Genomic DNA, 20,935 nt, shown 5'->3' with positions numbered 1-20,935 from the left:
TTAAATAAAAATTTCTATTAAAAATAATTTTCCATATAAGGTTTTATGTCACATATTTAACCTTGGATAATCGTTTAAAAATCATCTTCAATTTCTTAAATGGAAACCCCTACTTTTCAATGCATATTTTTGTAGCTACTTCCATTTAAGAAATCATAGATGATCTTTATGTGACCTTCAAGCGACTATTCAAACCAATGACACCATCTTATATTTCCCTCTAAGTCAAAAAACTTTTGTATAAAGCATTCTAAAATGCACTGTTCAAAAGATGTTTGTATGGATCGATTAAAATCGCCCACTCTGTATATGTTTCATCCCTGTTGATACTTCTGACATTCCTCCTTCGTTTGCTAGGTACTGAATTTCAACAATAATAAAGTGAAGACACTGAAGAACGACAGTCTGTATCCTTACAAGAAACTGGCCTACATCTATCTAGCTGACAATAACATCCGTAAAATCGATGAGGCAGCCTTCGTCAATCAGCATTACTTGGATGTGCTGGATCTCACGCAAAACCGTTTTGTCACACTGCCCAAAAGTCTATTTCAAATGCCGTATCTTCGCACGCTCTACCTCGACGATAACCTGCTCACCGATTCCGTATTTAAGATGAAGGTCACTTCGCCCATAAGACTGCTGCAGCTGGCCAGGAACGAGTTAACCATGATCCCGAACATAGGTGTCCAGCCGACTCTGCTTGATCTTAACGTGTCCAACAACAACATCATTTCGATCAGCACCGAGGATCTGGCGCCCTTCTGCTCGCTGAAGGTGCTCGATCTGAGCAGGAATAAGATCAGTTTTAACACGGACAGTTGCGATTGTCAGACGTTCAGCGCATGGGTAAAGCTGCGTCAGATCAAGATGGAACCCAAGGACCTTTACAAGTGCATCGATTCGCCGACAGGTCAGAACGAGAATTGCGCCAACGTTGGATTCAGTAATCGGACGTACGAGTTGTTCAACGAGTGCTTGGCTATGATACAGCAGGAGATGAAGACCGAGAATCGATTCGTTTGGATAAGCGTCGCTTTGTGCGTCTCGGTGTTTTTCATCATGGTCTTTACGGCGTTGTTTTGCGTGCACAAGCGGATCTGTAGACGGCGCAGAAAGCAGAAGGAGCAGCAACAGCCAACAGCGATCTACAACAACATCGAGCAGCTTCAACAGCAATCTGACGATAATTATGAAATAATCCAGGAAGCAAACATATGTCATTTTGATATCATATGCTGGTCATTCTATAACTAAAAATCAAGTGTTAAATGACGTATTTATGACCGAAAAGTGACAGACTACGCCATCTTGATAAAGTTATTATGCATCGTACATACGTGTACATGTGCGCGTTGCTATGCATATTATATGCATTACATCTTTATTTTACATCAATTTATTATAAATGATGAAATTATATAAAATATACATTTTAAAATGAAATCTATACTGTCAATGAAAAATTCAAATACAAAAAAAGTTTTGATAAAAATTATAAAATATAAATACGTAAATATGACGATTAAATGACGTTGTTCAAAAAAACGTCATTATTTAATAATAAAAATGACGTCAAATTATGGTACTTTTTTTATACATTATGTCAATAAAGTGAAAATGACTAATTTTCGACGACAAAATGACGAGGGTAAGCTGGCTAGGAAATCGCCGATAGAACGTAGAATCCTGTATAAAGGGCTGTTTTTGACGTCGACAATGCGATGGTAGAATTTTACGCAAGAAGAGCGGGATGAAAGTTTAAGAGCAGTTATTTAAAAAATAAAAAATATTTGTGTTATGAGTAAGAAAAAGGAAAAGCGAGAATTGTTGGTGTTTATTCAAAAAATTTAATAGACAGAGGATTTACAAAGAATTTAATCGGACATATATTTACGTGCCTACATTTGTATTTGATCATCATTAATACATATCGCGCAATGTTTAATAAACGTAAAATTATATAATAGTTCGAATGCTTCTCCTAGCACGATTATTATTTTTTGAAAGATATATTACAAATTTCAGAGAGGAGTAACATACATATATTATATAGCCTTTTGAACAAAGACGTTATGATCAACGAAAACGCTATTAATTATCATTCAGAAGCCGGAAATGTTGAATAAAATACGTTGGACTTTTATTTGTACTTATTGTTGCAGATTACTTACAACTTTGAATGGAAAAAAAAATTAAAAAACAGGTTTTATCGAGAGTATAATCATTGAAGAAGACTGCTCCATAAACATTAATATACTTATATAAGATATAAATACGTTAACTTATAAAAAAAATGTATGTAAATTGTATTATATTGTGCTTGCATATACAATAATTACAATATTTATATATAAAAATCTATATGAATGTGGCAAAATTTTCGAGAAACTCTCTGCGTGGTTGAACGAATATTATCTCACTATACTCTTGATATATGTAGGAAGAAATGTCGGCGTTAATTTCTTCGATGCCGGTCAAATAAACTTCTCGAAAGTCGATCGCTCAATGTCGTCGCGTGCTTTTTATCGATATAATAGCGATTTGTTTTGCAACAGTTTTTTAAAATTATTGACTCCGTCTTACGATTGTTAGCGATAATATTTAATTTTTTTGTACAATTGGCGTTTGCAACCATAAATTTATATTGATAAAAATTTAAGTCGTTTTTTATTATACACTGAATATAACCACAAAAAATGGTCGAAACGTTCGAAAATTAAATAGAAAGTAAATTTGTTTTGCGCACCGATTTCTGTATGTATAATGTATAACTTTCCATTATGATTTTAACTGGCAATCTCCTTTCATTCTACAGAAACGCGTTATGTGAAAAGAAATATTGCGGAAATGATCTTTATAAAAATGCATAAAGGCTCCATGAATTATTTACAGAAAGACACAGACAATTTGAATTCAATATACAATTTGACTTTTAATATCATATACACTTCCCCCAAAACAGAGTATACCTCTCTAGGTCACCGTTATTGTTTTGCTACCAACACGGAAAGTTAGTACGTATTGAATCCTCGATCGACACACATCGTTTCTCGACTCACGACACGACTTAATTTAAACGTACCTGTGTGATAAAGTAAAGTTCTGTGGTGTATTTAAGTTGACTAACTTTCTCTACAGGTAATATGACACATTTTTATCATTTCGCTTTTATAACTACTAGTGCCTACTCTTTATTTATTTTTGTCATACGCGCACGATTATTTTTGCTCTTATTTCGTTCCTTTTAGTTTCTTTTGTATCTTGCATGCCGTTTCAATGTTCGATACTTTATTATATTGACACAGAAATACATATTATTTTTAATTAGAACGATTTTAATGTTCATATCATACACACCTAGATTTATCGCCATATATGTGTAATATTTTAGTCATGTATTAGTCCTTTATTTCTTATTATCAGTTCTTCTCCTTGATTGTAATAACCTTATGTCAACAATAAACACCTAAACCGTAGCCTATTTGGTCGTTTGCTTTCGCTGTCCTTGATAACATATAATAATAAAATATATATAAAATATATATAAAATAATATATTATATTATATTACAAATATATAATTTAAAATGTAATAAAGAAACGTGAAGAAATATTGCGTGATACTAAAATACCATAAATGTTAATGTGATAGTGTAAAAAAGGATAACTAAATATTGCACCTTCGCGAGCGATTAATTATTCGGTTGCGGCAAAGTTTGGGCAAAGTTTATAAGCGTACGTTTCCGCTGATTTTGTTGCAGATATGAGCATCTTTCACTTCAACGGGTTTCTCTTAGTGTGTTTCGTCGTGGCCACAGTACCGGATGTTCTGGTGCTGGGTTCACCGGGAGTCATATTCCCCGAGAGTATAGGGTTTCCAAATCCGTCTTCGGCGAAGTGCTTTTACAACAAAGCTCGTTTCCTACTGGTAGCGAGATGCTCCGGCCTGAAATTAAAAGAAATCCCGTTAAATTTAAAGCCGGACATACAGGTGAGATGGTAGTTTAAATAAATTTTACTTAAAATTGCAATAAAAAAATAGTCATGTATGTTTTTTTCACTATAAAAGTATATTTTCTACATATATCGCAAGGATCTTTTTTTATCTTATCTGCAATTTACATGAAATAGTGGAATTTGTAACAAGTTCTAGAAATACGTTAGACTTTGTTTCATTTTTTTTACATTAATTATACAATCAAGATATATAAGATAAATATATTAAAAAAAATATTATAATAACATTTGCTCGAATCTGGAATTGCACGAAATCTCATTCGATTTTTTTTAATTCAACAAATAACAATGTTTATCTGCATCAATTTTTTTAAATCAACGTGTTTCTATTTTGCATAAAACTTTGATCAATAAAAGATTGAATAGCAATGTTTCATCCCTGTTGATATTTCTGACATTTCTCCTCTGTTTGCTAGGTACTGGATTTTACCAACAATGGAGTGCGGACACTGGAGAACGACAGTCTGTATCCTTACAAGAAACTGGTCTACATCTATCTAGGTGACAATAAGATCCGTAAAATTGATGAGGCAGCCTTCGCCAATCAACATTACCTGGAGGTGCTGGAACTCGCGACAAACCGTATCCGCGCACTACCCGAAAGTCTTTTTCAAATGCCGTATCTTCACACGCTATACCTCAACGATAATCTCCTTACAAATTCCGCATTTAATATGAAGGTCACTTCGCCCATAAGACTGCTGCAGCTGGCCAGGAACGAGTTAACCATGATCCCGAAGATAGGCGTCCAGCCGACTCTTCTTGAACTGAACGTGTCTAACAACAATATCACCTCGATTAGCACCGAGGATCTGGCGCCCTTCTGCTCGCTGAAGGTGCTCGATCTGAGCAGGAATAACATCAGTTTTAACACGGACAGTTGCGATTGTCAGAGATTCATCGCCTGGGTGAAGCTGCGGCAGATTAAGATAAAGCCTCACAATTTTTACAATTGCCCCAAAACACCGGCAACACTGAATGAGGACTGCGCCAACGTGAGATTCAGCGATAGGACGAACGAGCTGTTCGACGAGTGCTTGGCCATTATACAGCATGAGGTGGAGACCGAGAATGCTCGATTATTTTGGATGTACGTCGTTTCGTGTATTTCGATGTTCCACTTCTTGTTGTTCGTAGGATTGTTTTGCGTGCACAAGCAGAAAAGCAGCTGACGGCAAATGACGACAACATCGAGATGCGTCAACAGGAACCTGCCAATAATTAACGAAATATTTGCCGATAGAACGTAGAATCTTGTAAGAAGGGTTGTTTCTGCCGATGACAATACGAGAATAGAATTTTACGCAAGAAAGGCGGAATGAAAGTGAAAGAGCTCAGTCAGAAATGATCGGTCAATTGGACGTCGATTTAACGTCCAACGTATTTTATTTGATATTTCCGGATTCTGGATAATAATTAATAACACTTTTGTTGATCATAACGTAATTGTTTAAGAGACTATATAATATATGTATCTTATTTTTTTACAGAAATTTATAATATACTTTTCAAAAATGGCAATCGTGCCAGGAGTAGCATTCGAGTTATAATAATAATCTTACGTTAAAAATATTTATTGAACATTGCGCGATTTGTATTAATGATGATCAGATACAAACTTAAGCACGTAAATATATATTTGTTTGAATTCTCTGTGAATCCTTAGTCGATAAAACTCTTTCAATAAACACAAACAATCCTCGCTCTTTCTTTCTGTTACTTATAGCCAAAATATTGTTTATTTCTCAAATAACTATGCTCATACACTTTCTATTAATCTATTAATGATGATCAGATACAAACTTATGCATGTAAATATATATAAGTAAAATTTTACTTTTGCATTGTCGACGACAGAAACAGTCCTTTTTTCTAAGATAAAGAAAAAGCGAGAACTGTTTGTATTTATTAAAAGAGTTTGATCGACTGAAAATTCACAGAGAATTTAATCGAAGGTATATTTACGTGCCAAATTTGTATCTGATCATCATTAATACACATCGCGCAATGTAAAATTATTATAATAGCTTGAATGCTGCTCTTGGCGCGATTGCCATTTTTTGGAAAATATATTACACATTTTTTAGAAAGAGTATATTAGACATACATTAAACATTACTTATACTATCTGAATATAAGTATATTAATCTTCGCGGAGCTGTCTTCTTTATTGATTACTTTCGTTAAAGCCTGTTTTCTCATTTTTTACCATTAACAGTATTTAAGCAATCTCCAACAATAAATACTATTAAAAGTCCGACGTATTTTCTTTGATATTTCCGATATCGAATAAAATAAATTGGACGTTGAATCTACGTATTTTCAAACGATTATTTCTGATTGAACTCTTACACTTTCATTCCGCCATCCACGCGTAAAATTCTACACTTGCATTGTAAACGCCAAAAACAACTTTTTTTACAGAATTCTACGTTCTTCTAAAGATACATATATTATAAAGCCTTTTGAACATAGACCTTGTGATCGACAAAAGCGTTATTAATTATTATCCAGATATAAAAGAAGACAATTTATATTTTTATTATAAGAAATTAATATTTTTATACCCTGATAGCACAAGAACGTTTAATTTATGTTCAGTGAATATTTGTTATTGGATATTGAGATATCCTTAAACAATTCAAATAAGGTCTATACATTCGATGAACGTTTATAAGATGTACATTACAAGTTACAACTTTTAACGTCCATAGGATATTCGAAATGTAGCCAATTTTGGATCAATTATAAATTTATTTTGAATCTATTATGGATTGATTTAGGATATCTCTTCAATTGTAAATTTTAATTAAAAATAACAATTATGTAAATTTTATTTAGTTTTTATTTTTATTGTATGAATAATGACAATTATATATATGTGTTATAAAATATTTAACACAAAACAAGATATAGTTTTTATATTACTTTTGTACGATAAATTTTTGTACAGGAAGAAGAATCTTATAATAAAAGTACGTTTAGTTATACTTAAAAAAATTTAAGTTACCCAATAGCGCTTTAAATTCTTTTTCTGTACCCATTCATCATTATATACGATTTGTCACGTATACGATAAAATTAGCATACAATTTTTGAAAAATAAATAAAAAAATTTAATTTTTAATTCTCTGTGAATTTTCAGTCGATTAAATTCTTTCAATAAACACAAACAGTTCTCGCTTTCTCTTTATCTTAGAAGAAAGAGCTGTTTCTGGCGTCGACAATGCGAAGGTAGAATTTTACGCAAGAAGGGCGAGATGAAAGTGTAAAAGCAGTTATTTAAGAAATAAAACATATTTGTGCTATGAGTAAGAAAAAAGGAAAGCAAGAATTGTTGGTGTTTAATCAATAAATTTAATCGACAGAAGATTTACAAAGAATATAATTGGACATATATTCACGTGCCTAAATTTGTATATGATCATCATTAATACATATCGCGCAATGTTTAATAAACGTAGAATTATTTAATAGTTCGAATGCTTCTTCTAGCACGATTGTTATATTTTGAAAAATATATTACAAATTTCAGAGAGGAGTAAGATAAATATATTATATAGCATTTTGAACAAAGACGTTATGATCAACGAAAACGTTATTAATTATCATTTAAAAACCGGAAATGTTGAATAAAATACGTTGGACTTTTATTGGTATTTATTGTTGAAGATTACTTAAGACTTCGAATGAAAAAAGAAATGAGAAAACAAACTTCTTGAAAGTCGATCGCTCAATGTCGTCACGTGCTTTTTATCGATATAATAGCGATTTGTTTTGCAACAGTTTTTTAAAATTATTGACTCCGTCTTACAATTGTTTGCGGTAATACTTAATTTTTTCGTACAACCGGTGTTTGCAACCATAAATTTATATCGATAAAAATTTAAGTCGTTTTTTATTATACACTAAATATAACCACAAAAAATTGTCGAAACGTTCGAAAATTGAATAAAAAGTAAATTTGTTTTCCGCACCGATTTCTGTATGTATAATGTATAACTTTCCATTATGATTTTAACTGGCAATCTCCCTTTATTCTACAGAAACGCGTTATATGAAAAAAGATATTACGGAAATGATCTTTATAAAAATGCATAAAGGCTCCATGAATTATTTACAGAAAGACACAGACAATTTGAATTCAATATACAATTTGACTTTTAATATCATATACACTTCTCCCGAAACAGAGTATACCTCTCTAGGTCACCGTTATTGTTTTGCTACCAACACGGAAAGTTAGTACGTATTGAATCCTCGATCGACACACATCGTCTCTCGACTCACCACACGACTTAATTTTAACGTACCTGTGTGATAAAGTAAAGTTCTGTGGTGTATTTAAGTTGACTAACTTTCTCTACAGGTAACATGACACATTTTTATCATTTCGCTTTTATAACTACTATAGTGCCTACTCTTTATTTTTTTTTTGACATACGCGCACGATTATTTTTGCTCTTATTTCGTTCCTTTTAGTTTCTTTTGTATCTTGCATGCCGTTTCACTGTTCGATACTTTATTATATTGATACAGAAATACATATTATTTTTAATTAGAATGATTGTAATGTTTATATCATACACATCTAGATTTATCGTGATATATGTGTAATATTATAGTCATGTATTAGTCCTTTATTTCTTATTATCAGTTCTTCTCCCTGATTGTAATAACCTTGTGCCAACAATAAACACTTAAACCTTAGCCTATCTGGTCGTCTGTTTCGCTGTCCTTGATAACATATAATAATAAAATATATATAAAATACGATATATTATATTATATTACAAATATATAATTTAAAATGTAATAGAGAAACATGGAGAGATATTGCGTGATACTAAAATACTATAAATGATAATGTGATAGTGTAAAAAGGGAATACTAAATATTGCACCTTCGCGAGCGATTAATTATCCGGTTGCGGCAAAGTTTGGGCAAAGTTTATAAGCGTACGTTTCCGCTGATTCTGTTGCAGAAATGAGCATCTTTCACTTGAACGGGTTTCTCTTAGTGTGCTTTGTCGTGGCCACAGTACCGGATGTTCTGGTGCTGGGTTCACCGGGAGTCACGTCTATCGAGAGTATAGGATTTCTAAATCCGCCCACGGCAAAGTGCCTTTACAACAAATCTTCTAAGACACTGGTAGCGCAATGCTCCGACCTGAAATTGAAGGAAATCCCGTTTGATTGGAATGCGGACATACAGGTGAGATGGTGGTTTAAATATATTTTACTTAAAATTGCAATAAAAAAATAGTCATGTATGTTTTTTTCACTATAAAAGTATATTTTCTACATATATCGCGAGGATCTTTTTTTATCTTATCTGCAATTTGCATAAAATAGAGGAATTCGTAACGAGTTCTAGAAATACGTAAGACACTGTTTTATTTTTCTTTTTTTTACATTAATTATACAATTAAGATATATAAGGTAAATAAATTAAAAAAAATATTATAATAACATTTGCTCGAATCTGAAATTGCACGAAATCCCATTCGATTTTTTTTAATTTAACGAATAAGGATGCTTATCTGCATTAATTTTTTTAAATCAACGTGTTTCTATTTTGCATAAAACTTTAATCAATAAAAGATTGAGTAGAAATGTATCAAAGTATTATTTTAATTTATAATAATATACTTAAAAAGATATTACGATTTACAATACTATGTACAGCATCACATACAGACATACATATAACCCCACGAACAACCCGAAGAGAAACACAGAGATACACGAAACGACGTATATCCAGAATGATCGAGCTTTCTCGGTCTCCACCTCATTCAGTGCTGTAAATGTTTCGGTGCAATTGTAAAGATCGTCAGGCAGGTTCCTGTTGACGCATCTCGATGTTGTCGTCATTTGCCGTCAGCTGCTTCTCCTGCTTGTGCACGCAAAACAATCCCACGAACAACAAGAAGTGGAACATCGAAATACACGAAACGACGTACATCCAAAATGATCGAGCTTTCTCGGTCTCCACCTCATGCTGTATAATGGCCAAGCACTCGTCGAACAGCTCGTTCGTCCTATCGCTGAATCTCAAGTTGGCGCAGTCCTCATTCAGTGTTGCCGGTGTTTTGGGGCAATTGTAAAAATTGTGAGGCTTTATCTTGATCTGCCGCAGCTTCACCCAGGCGATGAATATCTGACAATCGCAGCTGCCCGCTTTAAAACTTATGCTATTTCCGGTTAGATCAAGCTCTTTCAACGAGCCAAAGGGCGCCAGATCCTCGGTGCTGACCGAGGTGATTTTGTTGTTGGACACGTTCAGTTCAAGAAGAGTCGGCTGGACGCCTATGTTCGGTATTACGGTTAGCTCGTTCTCGGTCAGCTGCAGCAGTCTTATGGGCGAAGTGATCTTCATCTTGACCGCGGAATCGGTAAGCAGATTATTGTTGAGATAGAGCGTGCGAAGATACGGCATTTGAAATAGACTTTTGGGCAGTGTGAGAAAACGGTTTTGCGCGAGATCCAGCACCTCCAGGTAATGCTGATTGGCGAAGGCTGCCTCATCGATTTTACGGATGAAATTGCGAGGTAGAGAGATGTAGGCCAATTTCTTGTAAGGATACAGACTGTAGTTCTCCAGTGTCCGCACTTCATTCCTGTTAAAATCCAGTATCTAGAAAACGGAGGAGGAATGTCAAAAATATCTACAGGGATAAAACATATACAGAGTGGGCGATTTTAATCGATCCATGCAAACATCTTTTGAACAGTGCATTTTAGAATGCTTCATACAAAAGTATTTCAACTAATAAACAAAATTGATGGTAATATAATAATATGTTGATATTAATTTAATTAATGAAACTTTTTTAAATATGTAAATAGAAATTTTATTAAGATAATCGATTTCAAAATTAAATTAACTATTCATTTGTTCAATCAAATTAAATTATAGTCGTACTCTTCTTTCTAAATTAAACATTGCGAGTTTAAAATAATGTCATGTTTTTTTAAGTATATATTGTGCAACCGGCGCGCGAAAAGTCGCCCTTTACGCACATGATGGAATATAAGAAAGGGCTCCCTTTCCACGCACCGGTCACATAAAATATCGTAGCCAACATGTGCGGGTGATAAATCGGCCGAACGTGCGGATTGTCACACTCGGTTTCGCCTCGTGCGCCAAACTCCCGCACTCTCGGTCGATTTACGATCCTCCGCACTTGTTAGCTAATATACTATTTTTCCCAGCTTGTGTTTTTAAAACAGTACCATTCAATCATACATACTTTATAATATTAATTGTAAAATATTCGAATAATTTTGATTTGCATCGAACAGATTCTCTACGTGATCCAGTCAACTTTGTCAATTGAATGCCCAAACAGTCATCTGTCGCGTTAATTTTTTGCCAATAGAACGTAGAATCTTCTAAGAAGAGCTGTTTCTGGCGATGACATTACGAGAATAGAATTTTACGCGAGAAGGGTGGGATAAAAGTGAAAGAGCTCAGTCAGAAATGATCGATCAATTGGACGTCGATTTAACGTCCAACGTATTTTATTTCTGGCTTCTGAATGATAATTAATAACGCTTTTGTTGATCATAACGTAATTGTTCAAGAAACTATATAATATATGTATCTCATTTTTTTACAGAAATTTATAATATACTTTTTAAAAATGGCAATTGTGCCAGAAGTAGCATTCGAGCTATAATAATAATCTTACGTTCAAAATATTTATTAAACATTGCGCGATTTGTTACTTATAGCATGTACATCTTATAAACGTTCATCGAATGTATAGACCTTATTTGAATTGTTTAAGAATATCTCAATATTCAATAACAAATATTCACTGAACATAAATTAGACGTTCTTGTGCTATCAGGGTATAAAAATATTAATCTCTGCGGAACTGTCTTCTTTCATATCTGGATAATAATTAATAACGCTTTTGTCGATCACAAGGTTTATGTTCAAGAGGCTTTATAATATATGTATCTTTAGAAGAACGTAAAATCCTGTAAAAAAGCCTGTTTCTGGCGTGAACAATGCGAGTTTAGAATTTAGAACGTTTATAAGATGTACATGTTATAAGTAACAGAAAGAGAGAGCGAGGACTGTTTGTGTTTATTGAAAGAGTTTTATCGACTAAGGATTCACAGAGAATTCAAACAAATATATATTTACGTGCTTAAGTTTGTATCTGATCATCATTAATACACATCGCGCAATGTTCAATAAATGTAAAATTATTATAATAGTTTGAATGCTGCTCTTGGCGCGATTGCCATTTTTTGAAAAATATATTACACATTTTTTAGAAAGAGTATACTAGACATACATTAAACATCTTTATACTATCTGGGTATAAGTATATTAATCTTCGCGGAACTGTCTTCTTCATTGATTACTTTTGTTAAAGCCTATTTTCTCATTTTTTACCATTCACAGTATTAAGCAATCTCCAACAATAAATACTATTAAAAGTCCGACGTATTTTCTTCGATATTTTCGATATCGAATAAAATAAGTTGGACCTTATATCGACGTCTTTTCAAACGATGATTTCTGATTGGGCTCTTACACTTTCATTCCGCCCTTCATGCGTAAAATTCTAAACTCGCATTGTTCACGCCAGAAACAGGCTTTTTTACAGGATTTTACGTTCTTCTAAAGATACATATATTATAAAGCCTCTTGAACATAAACCTTGTGATCGACAAAAGCGTTATTAATTATTATCCAGATATGAAAGAAGACAGTTCCGCAGAGATTAATATTTTTATACCCTGATAGCACAAGAACGTCTAATTTATGTTCAGTGAATATTTGTTATTGGATATTGAGATATTCTTAAACAATTCAAATAAGGTCTATACATTCGATGAACGTTTATAAGATGTACATTAGTTACAACTTGTTACGTCCATAGGATATCCGAAATGTAGCCAACTTTGGATCAATTATAAATTTATTTTGAATTTATTATGGATTGATTTAGAATATCTTTTTAATTGTAAATTTTAATTAAAAATAACAATTATGTAAATTTTATTTAGTTTTTATTTTTATTGTATGAATAATGACAATCATATATATGTGTTAAGAAATATTTAACACAAAACAAGATATAGTTTTTATATTACTTTTGTACGCGAAATTTTTGTACAGGAAGGAGAGTCTTATAATAAAAGTACGTTTAGTTATACTTAAAAAAATTTAAATTACCCGATAGCGCTTTAAATTCTTTTTCTGTACCCATTCATCATTATATACGATTTGTCACGTGTACGATAAAATTAGCTTACAATTTTTGAAAAATAAATAAAGGAATTTAATTTTTAATTCTCTGTGAATTTTCAGTCGATTAAATTCTTTCAATAAACACAAACAGTTCTCGCTTTCTCTTTATCTTAGAAGAAAGAGCTGTTTCTGGCGTCGACAATGCGAGGGTAGAATTTTACGCAAGAAGGGCGGGATGAAAGTGTAAAAGCAGTTATTTAGAAATAAAACATATTTGTGCTATAAGTAAGAAAAATGGAAAGCAAGAATTGTTAGTGTTTAATCAAAGAATTTAATCGACAGAAGATTCACAAAGAATATAATTGGACATATATTCACGTGCCTAAATTTGTATATGATTATCATTAATACATATCGCGCAATGTTTAATAAACGTAAAATTATTTAATAGTTCGAATGCTTCTTCTAGCACGATTGTTATTTTTTGAAAAATATATTACAAATTGCAGAGAGGAGTAAGATACATATATTATATAGCATTTTGAACAAAGACGTTATGATCAACGAAAGCGTTATTAATTATCATTCAGAAACCGGAAATGTTGAATAAAATACGGTGGACTTTTATTGGTATTTATTGTTAGAGATTACTTAAGACTTTGAATGGAAAAAGAAATGAGAAAACAGGCTTTATCAAAAGTAATTATTGAAGAAGACTGATCTATGAACATTAATATATTTATATAACATATAAATACGTTAACTTATAAAAAAAGGTATGTAAATTGTATTATATTGTGTTCGCATATACAATGGTTACAATTTTTATATATAAGAATTTATATAAATGTAGCAAAATTTTTGAGAAATTCTCTGCGTGGTTAAACGAATATTATCTCACTATACTTTTGACAGCGATATATGTAGAAAGAAATGTCTGTAATTTCTTCGATGCCGGTCAAATAAACTTCTTGAAAGTCGATCGCTCAATGTCGTCGCGTGCTTTTTATCGATATAATAGCGATTTGTTTTGCAACAGTTTTTTAAAATTATTGACTCCGTCTTACAATTGTTAGCGGTAATACTTAATTTTTTCGTACAACCGGTGTTTGCAACCATAAATTTATATCGATAAGAATTTAAGTCGCTTTTTATTATACACTGAATATAATCACAAAAAATGTCAAAACGTTCGAAAATTGAATAAAGAGTAAATTTGTTTTGTGCACCGATTTTTGTATGTATAATGTATAACTTTCCATTATGATTTTAACTGGCAATCTCCCTTTATTCTACAGAAACGCGTTATATAAAAAAAGATATTGCGGAAATAATCTTTATAAAAATGCATAAAGGCTCCATGAATTATTTACAAAAAGACACAGACAATTTAAATTCAATATACAATTTGACTTTTAATATCATATACACTTCCCCCAAAACAGAGTATACCTCTCTAGGTCACCGTTATTGTTTTGCTACCAACACAGAAAGTTAGTACGTATTGAATTCTCGATCGACACACATCGTCTCTCGACTCACCACACGTCTTAATTTTGACGTATTTGTGTAATAAATTAAAGTTCTGTGGTGTATTTAAGTTGACTAACTTTCTCTACAGGTAATATGACAAATTTTTATTATTATGCTTTTATAAATACTATAGTGCCTACTTTTTATTTATTTTTGTCAAACGCGCACGATTATTTTTGCTCTTATTTTGTTCCTTTTAGTTTCTTTTGTATCTTGCATGCCGTTTCACTGTTCGATACTTCATTATATTGATACAGAAATACATATTATTTTTAATTAGAATGATTGTAATGTTTATATCATACACATCTAGATTTATCGTGATATATGTGTAATATTATAGTCATGTATTAGTCCTTTATTTCTTATTATCAGTTCTTCTCCCTGATTGTAATAACCTTGTGCCAACAATAAACACTTAAACCGTAGCCTATCTGGTCGTCTGTTTCGCTGTCCTTGATAACATATAATAATAAAATATATATAAAATACGATAAATTATATTATATTACAAATATATAATTTAAAATGTAATAGAGAAACATGGAGAGATATTGCGTGATACTAAAATACTATAAATGATAATGTGATAGTGTAAAAAGGGAATACTAAATATTGTACCTTCGCGAGCGATTAATTATCCGGTTGCGGCAAAGTTTGGGCAAAGATTATAAGCGTACGTTTCCGCTGATTTTGTTGCAGATATGAGCATCTTTCACTTGAACGAATTTCTCTTAGTGTGCTTTGTCGTGGCCACAGTACCGGATGTTCTGGTGCTGGGTTCACCGGGAGTCATGTTAACCGAGAGTATAAGATTTCCAAATTCGCCCACGGCGAAGTGCTTTTACAACAAAGCTCGTTTCGTACTGGTAGCGCGATGCTCCGACCTGAAATTGAAGGAAATCCCATTAAATTCGAAGCCGGACATACAGGTGAGATGGTGGTTTAAATATATTTTACTTAAAATTGCAATAAAAAAATAGTCATGTATGTTTTTTTCACTATAAAAGAATATTTTCTACATATATCGCGAGGATCTTTTTTTATCTTTTCTGCAATTTGCATAAAATAGAAGAATTTGTAACGAGTTCTAGAAATACGTAAGACTTCGTTTAATTTTTTCTTTTATATTAATTATGAAATTAATATATATAAGATTTATAAATTAAAAATAATATAATAAAATGTGCTCGAATCTAGAATTGCATAAAATCTCGTTAGATTTGGAGAGGAATATACAGGTTAAATTGTCATTCAAATATGAATAAAAAAATATTATATTTAAAATTGCAATAAAAAGTTGTCATGTATGTCTTCTCCATTATAAATGAATATTTTCTGCATATATAATGATTATTTTTATTTATCTTATCTGCAATTCGCATAAAATAGAAGAACTCGTAACGAGTTCTGTGAGACTCCATCTTGTTTTTTATACAATAATTATGAAATTATGATTTATAAATTATAAATAATGTTATAATAAAATTTGCTTAAATTTGAAATTGCACGAAATCCCATATGATTTGAAGGCGGACATACAGGTGAGATTGTCATTTAAAAATATCTTTCTTAAAATAAAAAAAGTCATGAATTTTTTTTATTATAAAAAAATATGTTTGCATATATAGTGACGATTATTTTTATCTTATCTGCAATTTACATAAAATAGAGGGATTTGTAACGAGTTCTATAAATCCATAATTTGTTTCACTTCTTTTAAAATATAGCAAATTAAGAATTATAAATTAAATACTATATAATTAAATTTTTAATATTATTATTAAATAAAAGTTTCTATTAAAAATAATTTTTCATATAAGGTTTTATGTCATATATTTAACCTTGGATTAGTCGTTTAAAAATCTTCTTCAATTTCTTAAATAGAAACCCTTATTTTACAATGCATATTTTTGTAGCTACTTCCATTTAAGAAATCAAAGATGATCTTTATGTGACCTTCAAACAACTATCCAAACTAATAACACCATCTTATATTTCCCTCGAAGTCAAAATACTTTTGTATAAAACATCCTAAAATGGATTGTTCAATAGATGTTTGCATGGATCGATTAAAATCGTCCACTCTGTATGTGTTTCATCCCTGTTGATACTTCTGACATTCCTCCTCCGTTTGCTAGGTACTGGATTTTAACAAAAATGACGTGCAAACACTGAAGAGCGACAGTCTGTATCCTTATGAATAATATTAGGCTGCCTCATCGATTTTCGAATAAAATTGCGAGCTAGATAGATGTAGGCCAAGAAACTGGCCTACATCTATCTAGCTCGCAATTTTATTCGAAAATCGATGAGGCAGCTTTCGCCAATCAACATTACCTGGAGATGCTGGAACTCGCGACAAACAGTTTGCGCACACTACCCAAGAGTCTCTTTCAAATGCCGTATCTTCGCACGCTCTATCTCGACGATAACCTGCTCACAGATTCGATAGGGTGGCCTATCTGAGGGGCGAAGTGACCTTCATCTTGAACGCGGAATCTGTGAGCAGGTTATCGTTGAGGTAGAGCTATATCCAGCGGACTCTCCTTGATCTCAACGTGTCCAACAACAAAATCACCTTGATCAGCACCGACGATCTGGCGCCCTTCTGCTCGCTGAAGAAGCTCGATCTAAGCAAGAATGACATCAGTTTTAACACGAACAGTTGCGATTGTCAGACGTTCAGCGCATGGGTAAAGCTGCGTCAGATCAAGATGGAGTCCAAGAACCTCTACAAGTGTACCGATTCGTCGACAGGTCAGAACGAGAATTGCGCCAACGTTGAATTCAGTTATCGGACGTACGAGCTGTTCAACGAGTGCTTGGCTATGATACAGCAGAAGATGAAGACCGAGAATCGATCTGTTTGGATAAGCGTCGCCTCGTGTGTCTCGGTGTTTTTCATCATGGTCTTTACGGCGTTGTTTTGCGTGCACAAATGGATCTGTAGACGGCGCAGGAAGCAGAAGGAGCAGCAACAGCTGACGGCGAACGACGACAACACCGAACTTCAACGGCAAGGATAATAAGTGAAATAATCCGATAGAACGTAAAATCCTGTAAAAAAGGCTGTTTCTGGTGTTAACAATGCGAGTGTAGAATTTTACGCGAGGAGGACGTAATGAAAGTGTAAGAGCCCAATCAGAAATAATCGTTTGTATTATGTATTATTCTTGCTGTTGTAGTTTGGTGTTGTCGTTATTTGCCGTCAGCTATTGCTGCTCCTTCTGCTTCCTGCGCCATCTACAGATCCGCTTGTGCACGCAAAATAACGCCGTAAAGACCATGATGAGGAACACCGAGACGCACGAGGCGACGCTTATCCAAACGGATCGATTCTCGGTCTTCATCTTCTGCTGTATCATTGCCAAGCACTCGTTGAACATCTCGTACGTCCGATAATGGTTAACGCCAGAAACAGCCTTTTTTACAGGATTCTACGTTCTTCTGAAGATACATATATTATAAAGCCTCTTGAACATAGACCTTGTGATCGACAAAAGCGTTATTAATTATTATCCAGAAATGAAAGAAGACAGTTCCGCAGAGATTAATATTTTTATACCCTGATAGCACAAGGATGTCTAATTTATGTTCAGTGAATATTTGTTATTGGACATTGAGATATTCTTAAACAATCCAAATAAGGTCTATACATTCGATGAACGTTTATAAGATGTGCATTAGTTACAACTTGTTACGTCCATAGGATGTCCGAAATGTAGCCAACTTTGGTTCAATTATAAATTTATTTTGAATTTATTATGGATTGATTTAGGATATCTTTTCAATTGTAAATTTTAATTAAAAATAACAATTATGTAAATTTTATTTAGTTTTTATTTTTATTGTATGAATAATAATATTCCAATACCACTTGGTATATATACGACATATTTGTTTTGCTCACGGTAATCATACTTCTCGACATACTAGACATAGAACCACGAATCTGTTTCCGCATATTTCAAACTCTCTTTTAAATCTTCTATATTTACATCATCAAATTTAATGCTTGTTTCGTCTTTACAAAATAGTTTGTGCAGTAGGCCACCTAAAATTTAAGACACAAAATAGTTTGAATAATTTTCGAAAATAATTTTAAAAAATGACTCATTATCCCATATTACATATTCAAATCAAATTGAAAAATTGAGGGTTGATGATTCTTAGTTATCGGAAATTCTTAAATGTTAATAGTTTGTAAAAAATGCAAAACGTTTTACGCAAGATACTATTTTAAAATACATATATATTTACAAATACACAGACTGTATATTTTTATTTGTTTTATACAGTGTTTTATTACGAGAAACTGATATTTTATGTTTTATGGCGATGTTGTAATAAAGTGTTAAATAGTAAGAAAATTTGTATTCTATTATATTTTATTATTACACTGTATATCTGAGTGGAGCGATGAAATATATAATTTATATTACACATATTTATATATAAAAATTATATTGTATATTTACGTTATACATTACAAATGTTGGATTACTGGTAATTTACACGATTGTTTTTTTTATTATACAACGTTTGCATAGCACAAGCGCGACATTATTCAATTTTATGTAATGTGTGAGTAATTAATTTTTTAATCATTATAATTTTATTTAATACGAATCGAAATAACCAACGAGTCTAGCGGAAAGGAAAGAACTTGTATAATTAATTTCTACGCTGAAAAGATTATCATAATATATGTATATATATGTATATATTATATTTATATATGTACATATATATACGTTTTTTTAAAATATTATGTAAAAAATTGAATTATAGAATATATATAATAAAATAATATATACACTTATTTTAATTGTTTGTCCATATTTAAATTAAAGCAGAATAATAAGAAATTACCCCATCAGTTGCGCTAAAAATCGAACCTTTGATTTCGTACATGCGAAAAAGTTTCCCGATAGCGCTTTAAATCCTTTTTTTGTACCCATTTATCATTATATACGATTTGTCACGTGTACGATAAAATTAGCTTACAATTTTTAAAAAATAAATTCCTTTACTTATTTGCATGTAAATATATATAAGTAAAATTCTACTTTTACATTGTCGACACCAGAAACAGCTCTTTTTTCTAAGATAAAGTAAAAGCGAGAACTGTTTGTGTTTATTGAAAGAGTTTAATCGACTGAAAATTCACAGAGAATTAAAAAATAAATTTTTATTTATTTTTAAAAAATTGTAAGCTAATTTTATCATACACGTGACAAATCGTATATAATGATGAATGGGTACAGAAAAAGGATTTAAAACGCTATCGGGAAACTTAAATTTTTTTAACGATAAGCTATAACTAAACGTACTTTTATTAAAAGACTCTTCTTCCTGTACCAAAATTTATCGTACAAAAGTAATATAAAAACTATATCTTGTTTTGTGTTAAATATTTCTTAACACATATATATATGATTGTCTATTCAGTCTGCGTAGAATAAAGCACTCGTGAATTTATTTATCTTATTTGATAAACTTACTAAAAACATATATCAACAAGATCTACGGTATGACTAAATGTTTTTCAAATATTATAAAAACGTCATTAGCATGTTTAATATAATAGATTAATGTATTAATTTTACAATAAATATGTATTTTCAGCCAATTGAATTCAACAGAAGGATACTGCAGCATAAATATATTTCGAGAACTGAATCAAATCATTTTTTTTTTTAAACGGTGTAGATTTGTAGAGAAATCCAATCAAGAAGATTGTTTGGAGGATATATTTGTCATAATATTACGATCGTATCATATCCCGATAAGTTTATTACTATCTCGCATGTAGATAAATTCATAGACAATATCGTGCAACACGTATTAAAGTTTCTGAAAGATAAATATTCCGAGCATCCAATATTGTCCATATCATCTGAACAATTCTCGATTTGGAGAAATAATCGTATTGATAAAAATTTTTGGTACAAAGAGAAAGCAATGTCGATTAAGTACATATGTACTCGACAAAATTATCGTATATTTCAGTTGCTATGAATCATAGATAAAACTGGATCGGATAAATACGAATCCTAAATATATATGTCCCGAATATTTTAAGTTTTTTTACGATGTTTTTTTTATTATCTATCACAAATTATAATATTTCAAAATGTTATAAATATAATAATAAATCTCTA

At 31.8% G+C, this 20,935-nt stretch overlaps 3 protein-coding genes, 1 long non-coding RNA gene and 1 pseudogene across 6 annotated transcripts; 3 read left to right on the top strand and 2 right to left on the bottom strand.

Moving 5' to 3' along the window:
• The first annotated feature begins 255 nt into the window (after positions 1-255).
• Positions 256-2,236, top strand: LOC114934713 (keratocan-like). The gene is made up of 2 exons (XM_029307426.2): positions 256-273; positions 358-2,236. Exons 1-2 carry the CDS (start codon positions 256-258, stop codon positions 1,255-1,257), a joined length of 918 nt encoding a protein of 305 aa, XP_029163259.1. The 3' UTR covers positions 1,258-2,236.
• A 695-nt stretch (positions 2,237-2,931) lies between these two features.
• On the top strand, positions 2,932-16,995 carry LOC114934690 (uncharacterized). 2 transcript variants are annotated; one of them, XM_085483444.1, is made up of 5 exons: positions 2,932-3,141; positions 3,764-3,993; positions 4,436-8,388; positions 9,004-9,233; positions 16,910-16,995. In XM_085483444.1, exons 2-3 carry the CDS (start codon positions 3,766-3,768, stop codon positions 5,189-5,191), a joined length of 984 nt encoding a protein of 327 aa, XP_085339570.1. In that variant the 5' UTR covers positions 2,932-3,141; positions 3,764-3,765; the 3' UTR covers positions 5,192-8,388; positions 9,004-9,233; positions 16,910-16,995. The 2 variants fall into 2 exon arrangements, with proteins under 2 accessions (XP_085339570.1, XP_085339567.1); XM_085483441.1 differs by lacking the exon at positions 16,910-16,995 and adding an exon at positions 9,707-14,467.
• Positions 9,721-11,046, bottom strand: LOC146725267 (uncharacterized). Its single transcript, XM_085483783.1, has 2 exons — positions 11,041-11,046; positions 9,721-10,658 (listed from the first exon to the last, which is right to left on the bottom strand). Exons 1-2 carry the CDS (start codon positions 11,044-11,046, stop codon positions 9,855-9,857), a joined length of 810 nt encoding a protein of 269 aa, XP_085339909.1. The 3' UTR covers positions 9,721-9,854.
• On the top strand, positions 14,535-19,034 carry LOC114934691 (biglycan-like; annotated as a pseudogene). The gene is made up of 4 exons (XR_014924839.1): positions 14,535-14,856; positions 15,471-15,700; positions 16,910-16,959; positions 17,019-19,034. The product of XR_014924839.1 is annotated as a biglycan-like (transcript).
• On the bottom strand, positions 14,725-15,621 carry LOC146725266 (uncharacterized). Its single transcript, XR_014924840.1, has 2 exons — positions 15,390-15,621; positions 14,725-15,223 (listed from the first exon to the last, which is right to left on the bottom strand). It is a non-coding gene; the product is annotated as an uncharacterized LOC146725266 (long non-coding RNA).
• Positions 19,035-20,935: the final 1,901 nt, after the last annotated feature.

Source organism: Nylanderia fulva, unplaced genomic scaffold (assembly GCF_048542155.1).
Source record: "Nylanderia fulva isolate GAGA-0341 unplaced genomic scaffold, ASM4854215v1 Scaffold10, whole genome shotgun sequence".
NCBI classification, from domain to species: domain Eukaryota; kingdom Metazoa; phylum Arthropoda; class Insecta; order Hymenoptera; family Formicidae; genus Nylanderia; species Nylanderia fulva.
The sequence above is the reverse complement of the archived record's forward strand: the minus strand, read 5'-3'. Positions and strand labels throughout refer to the sequence as shown.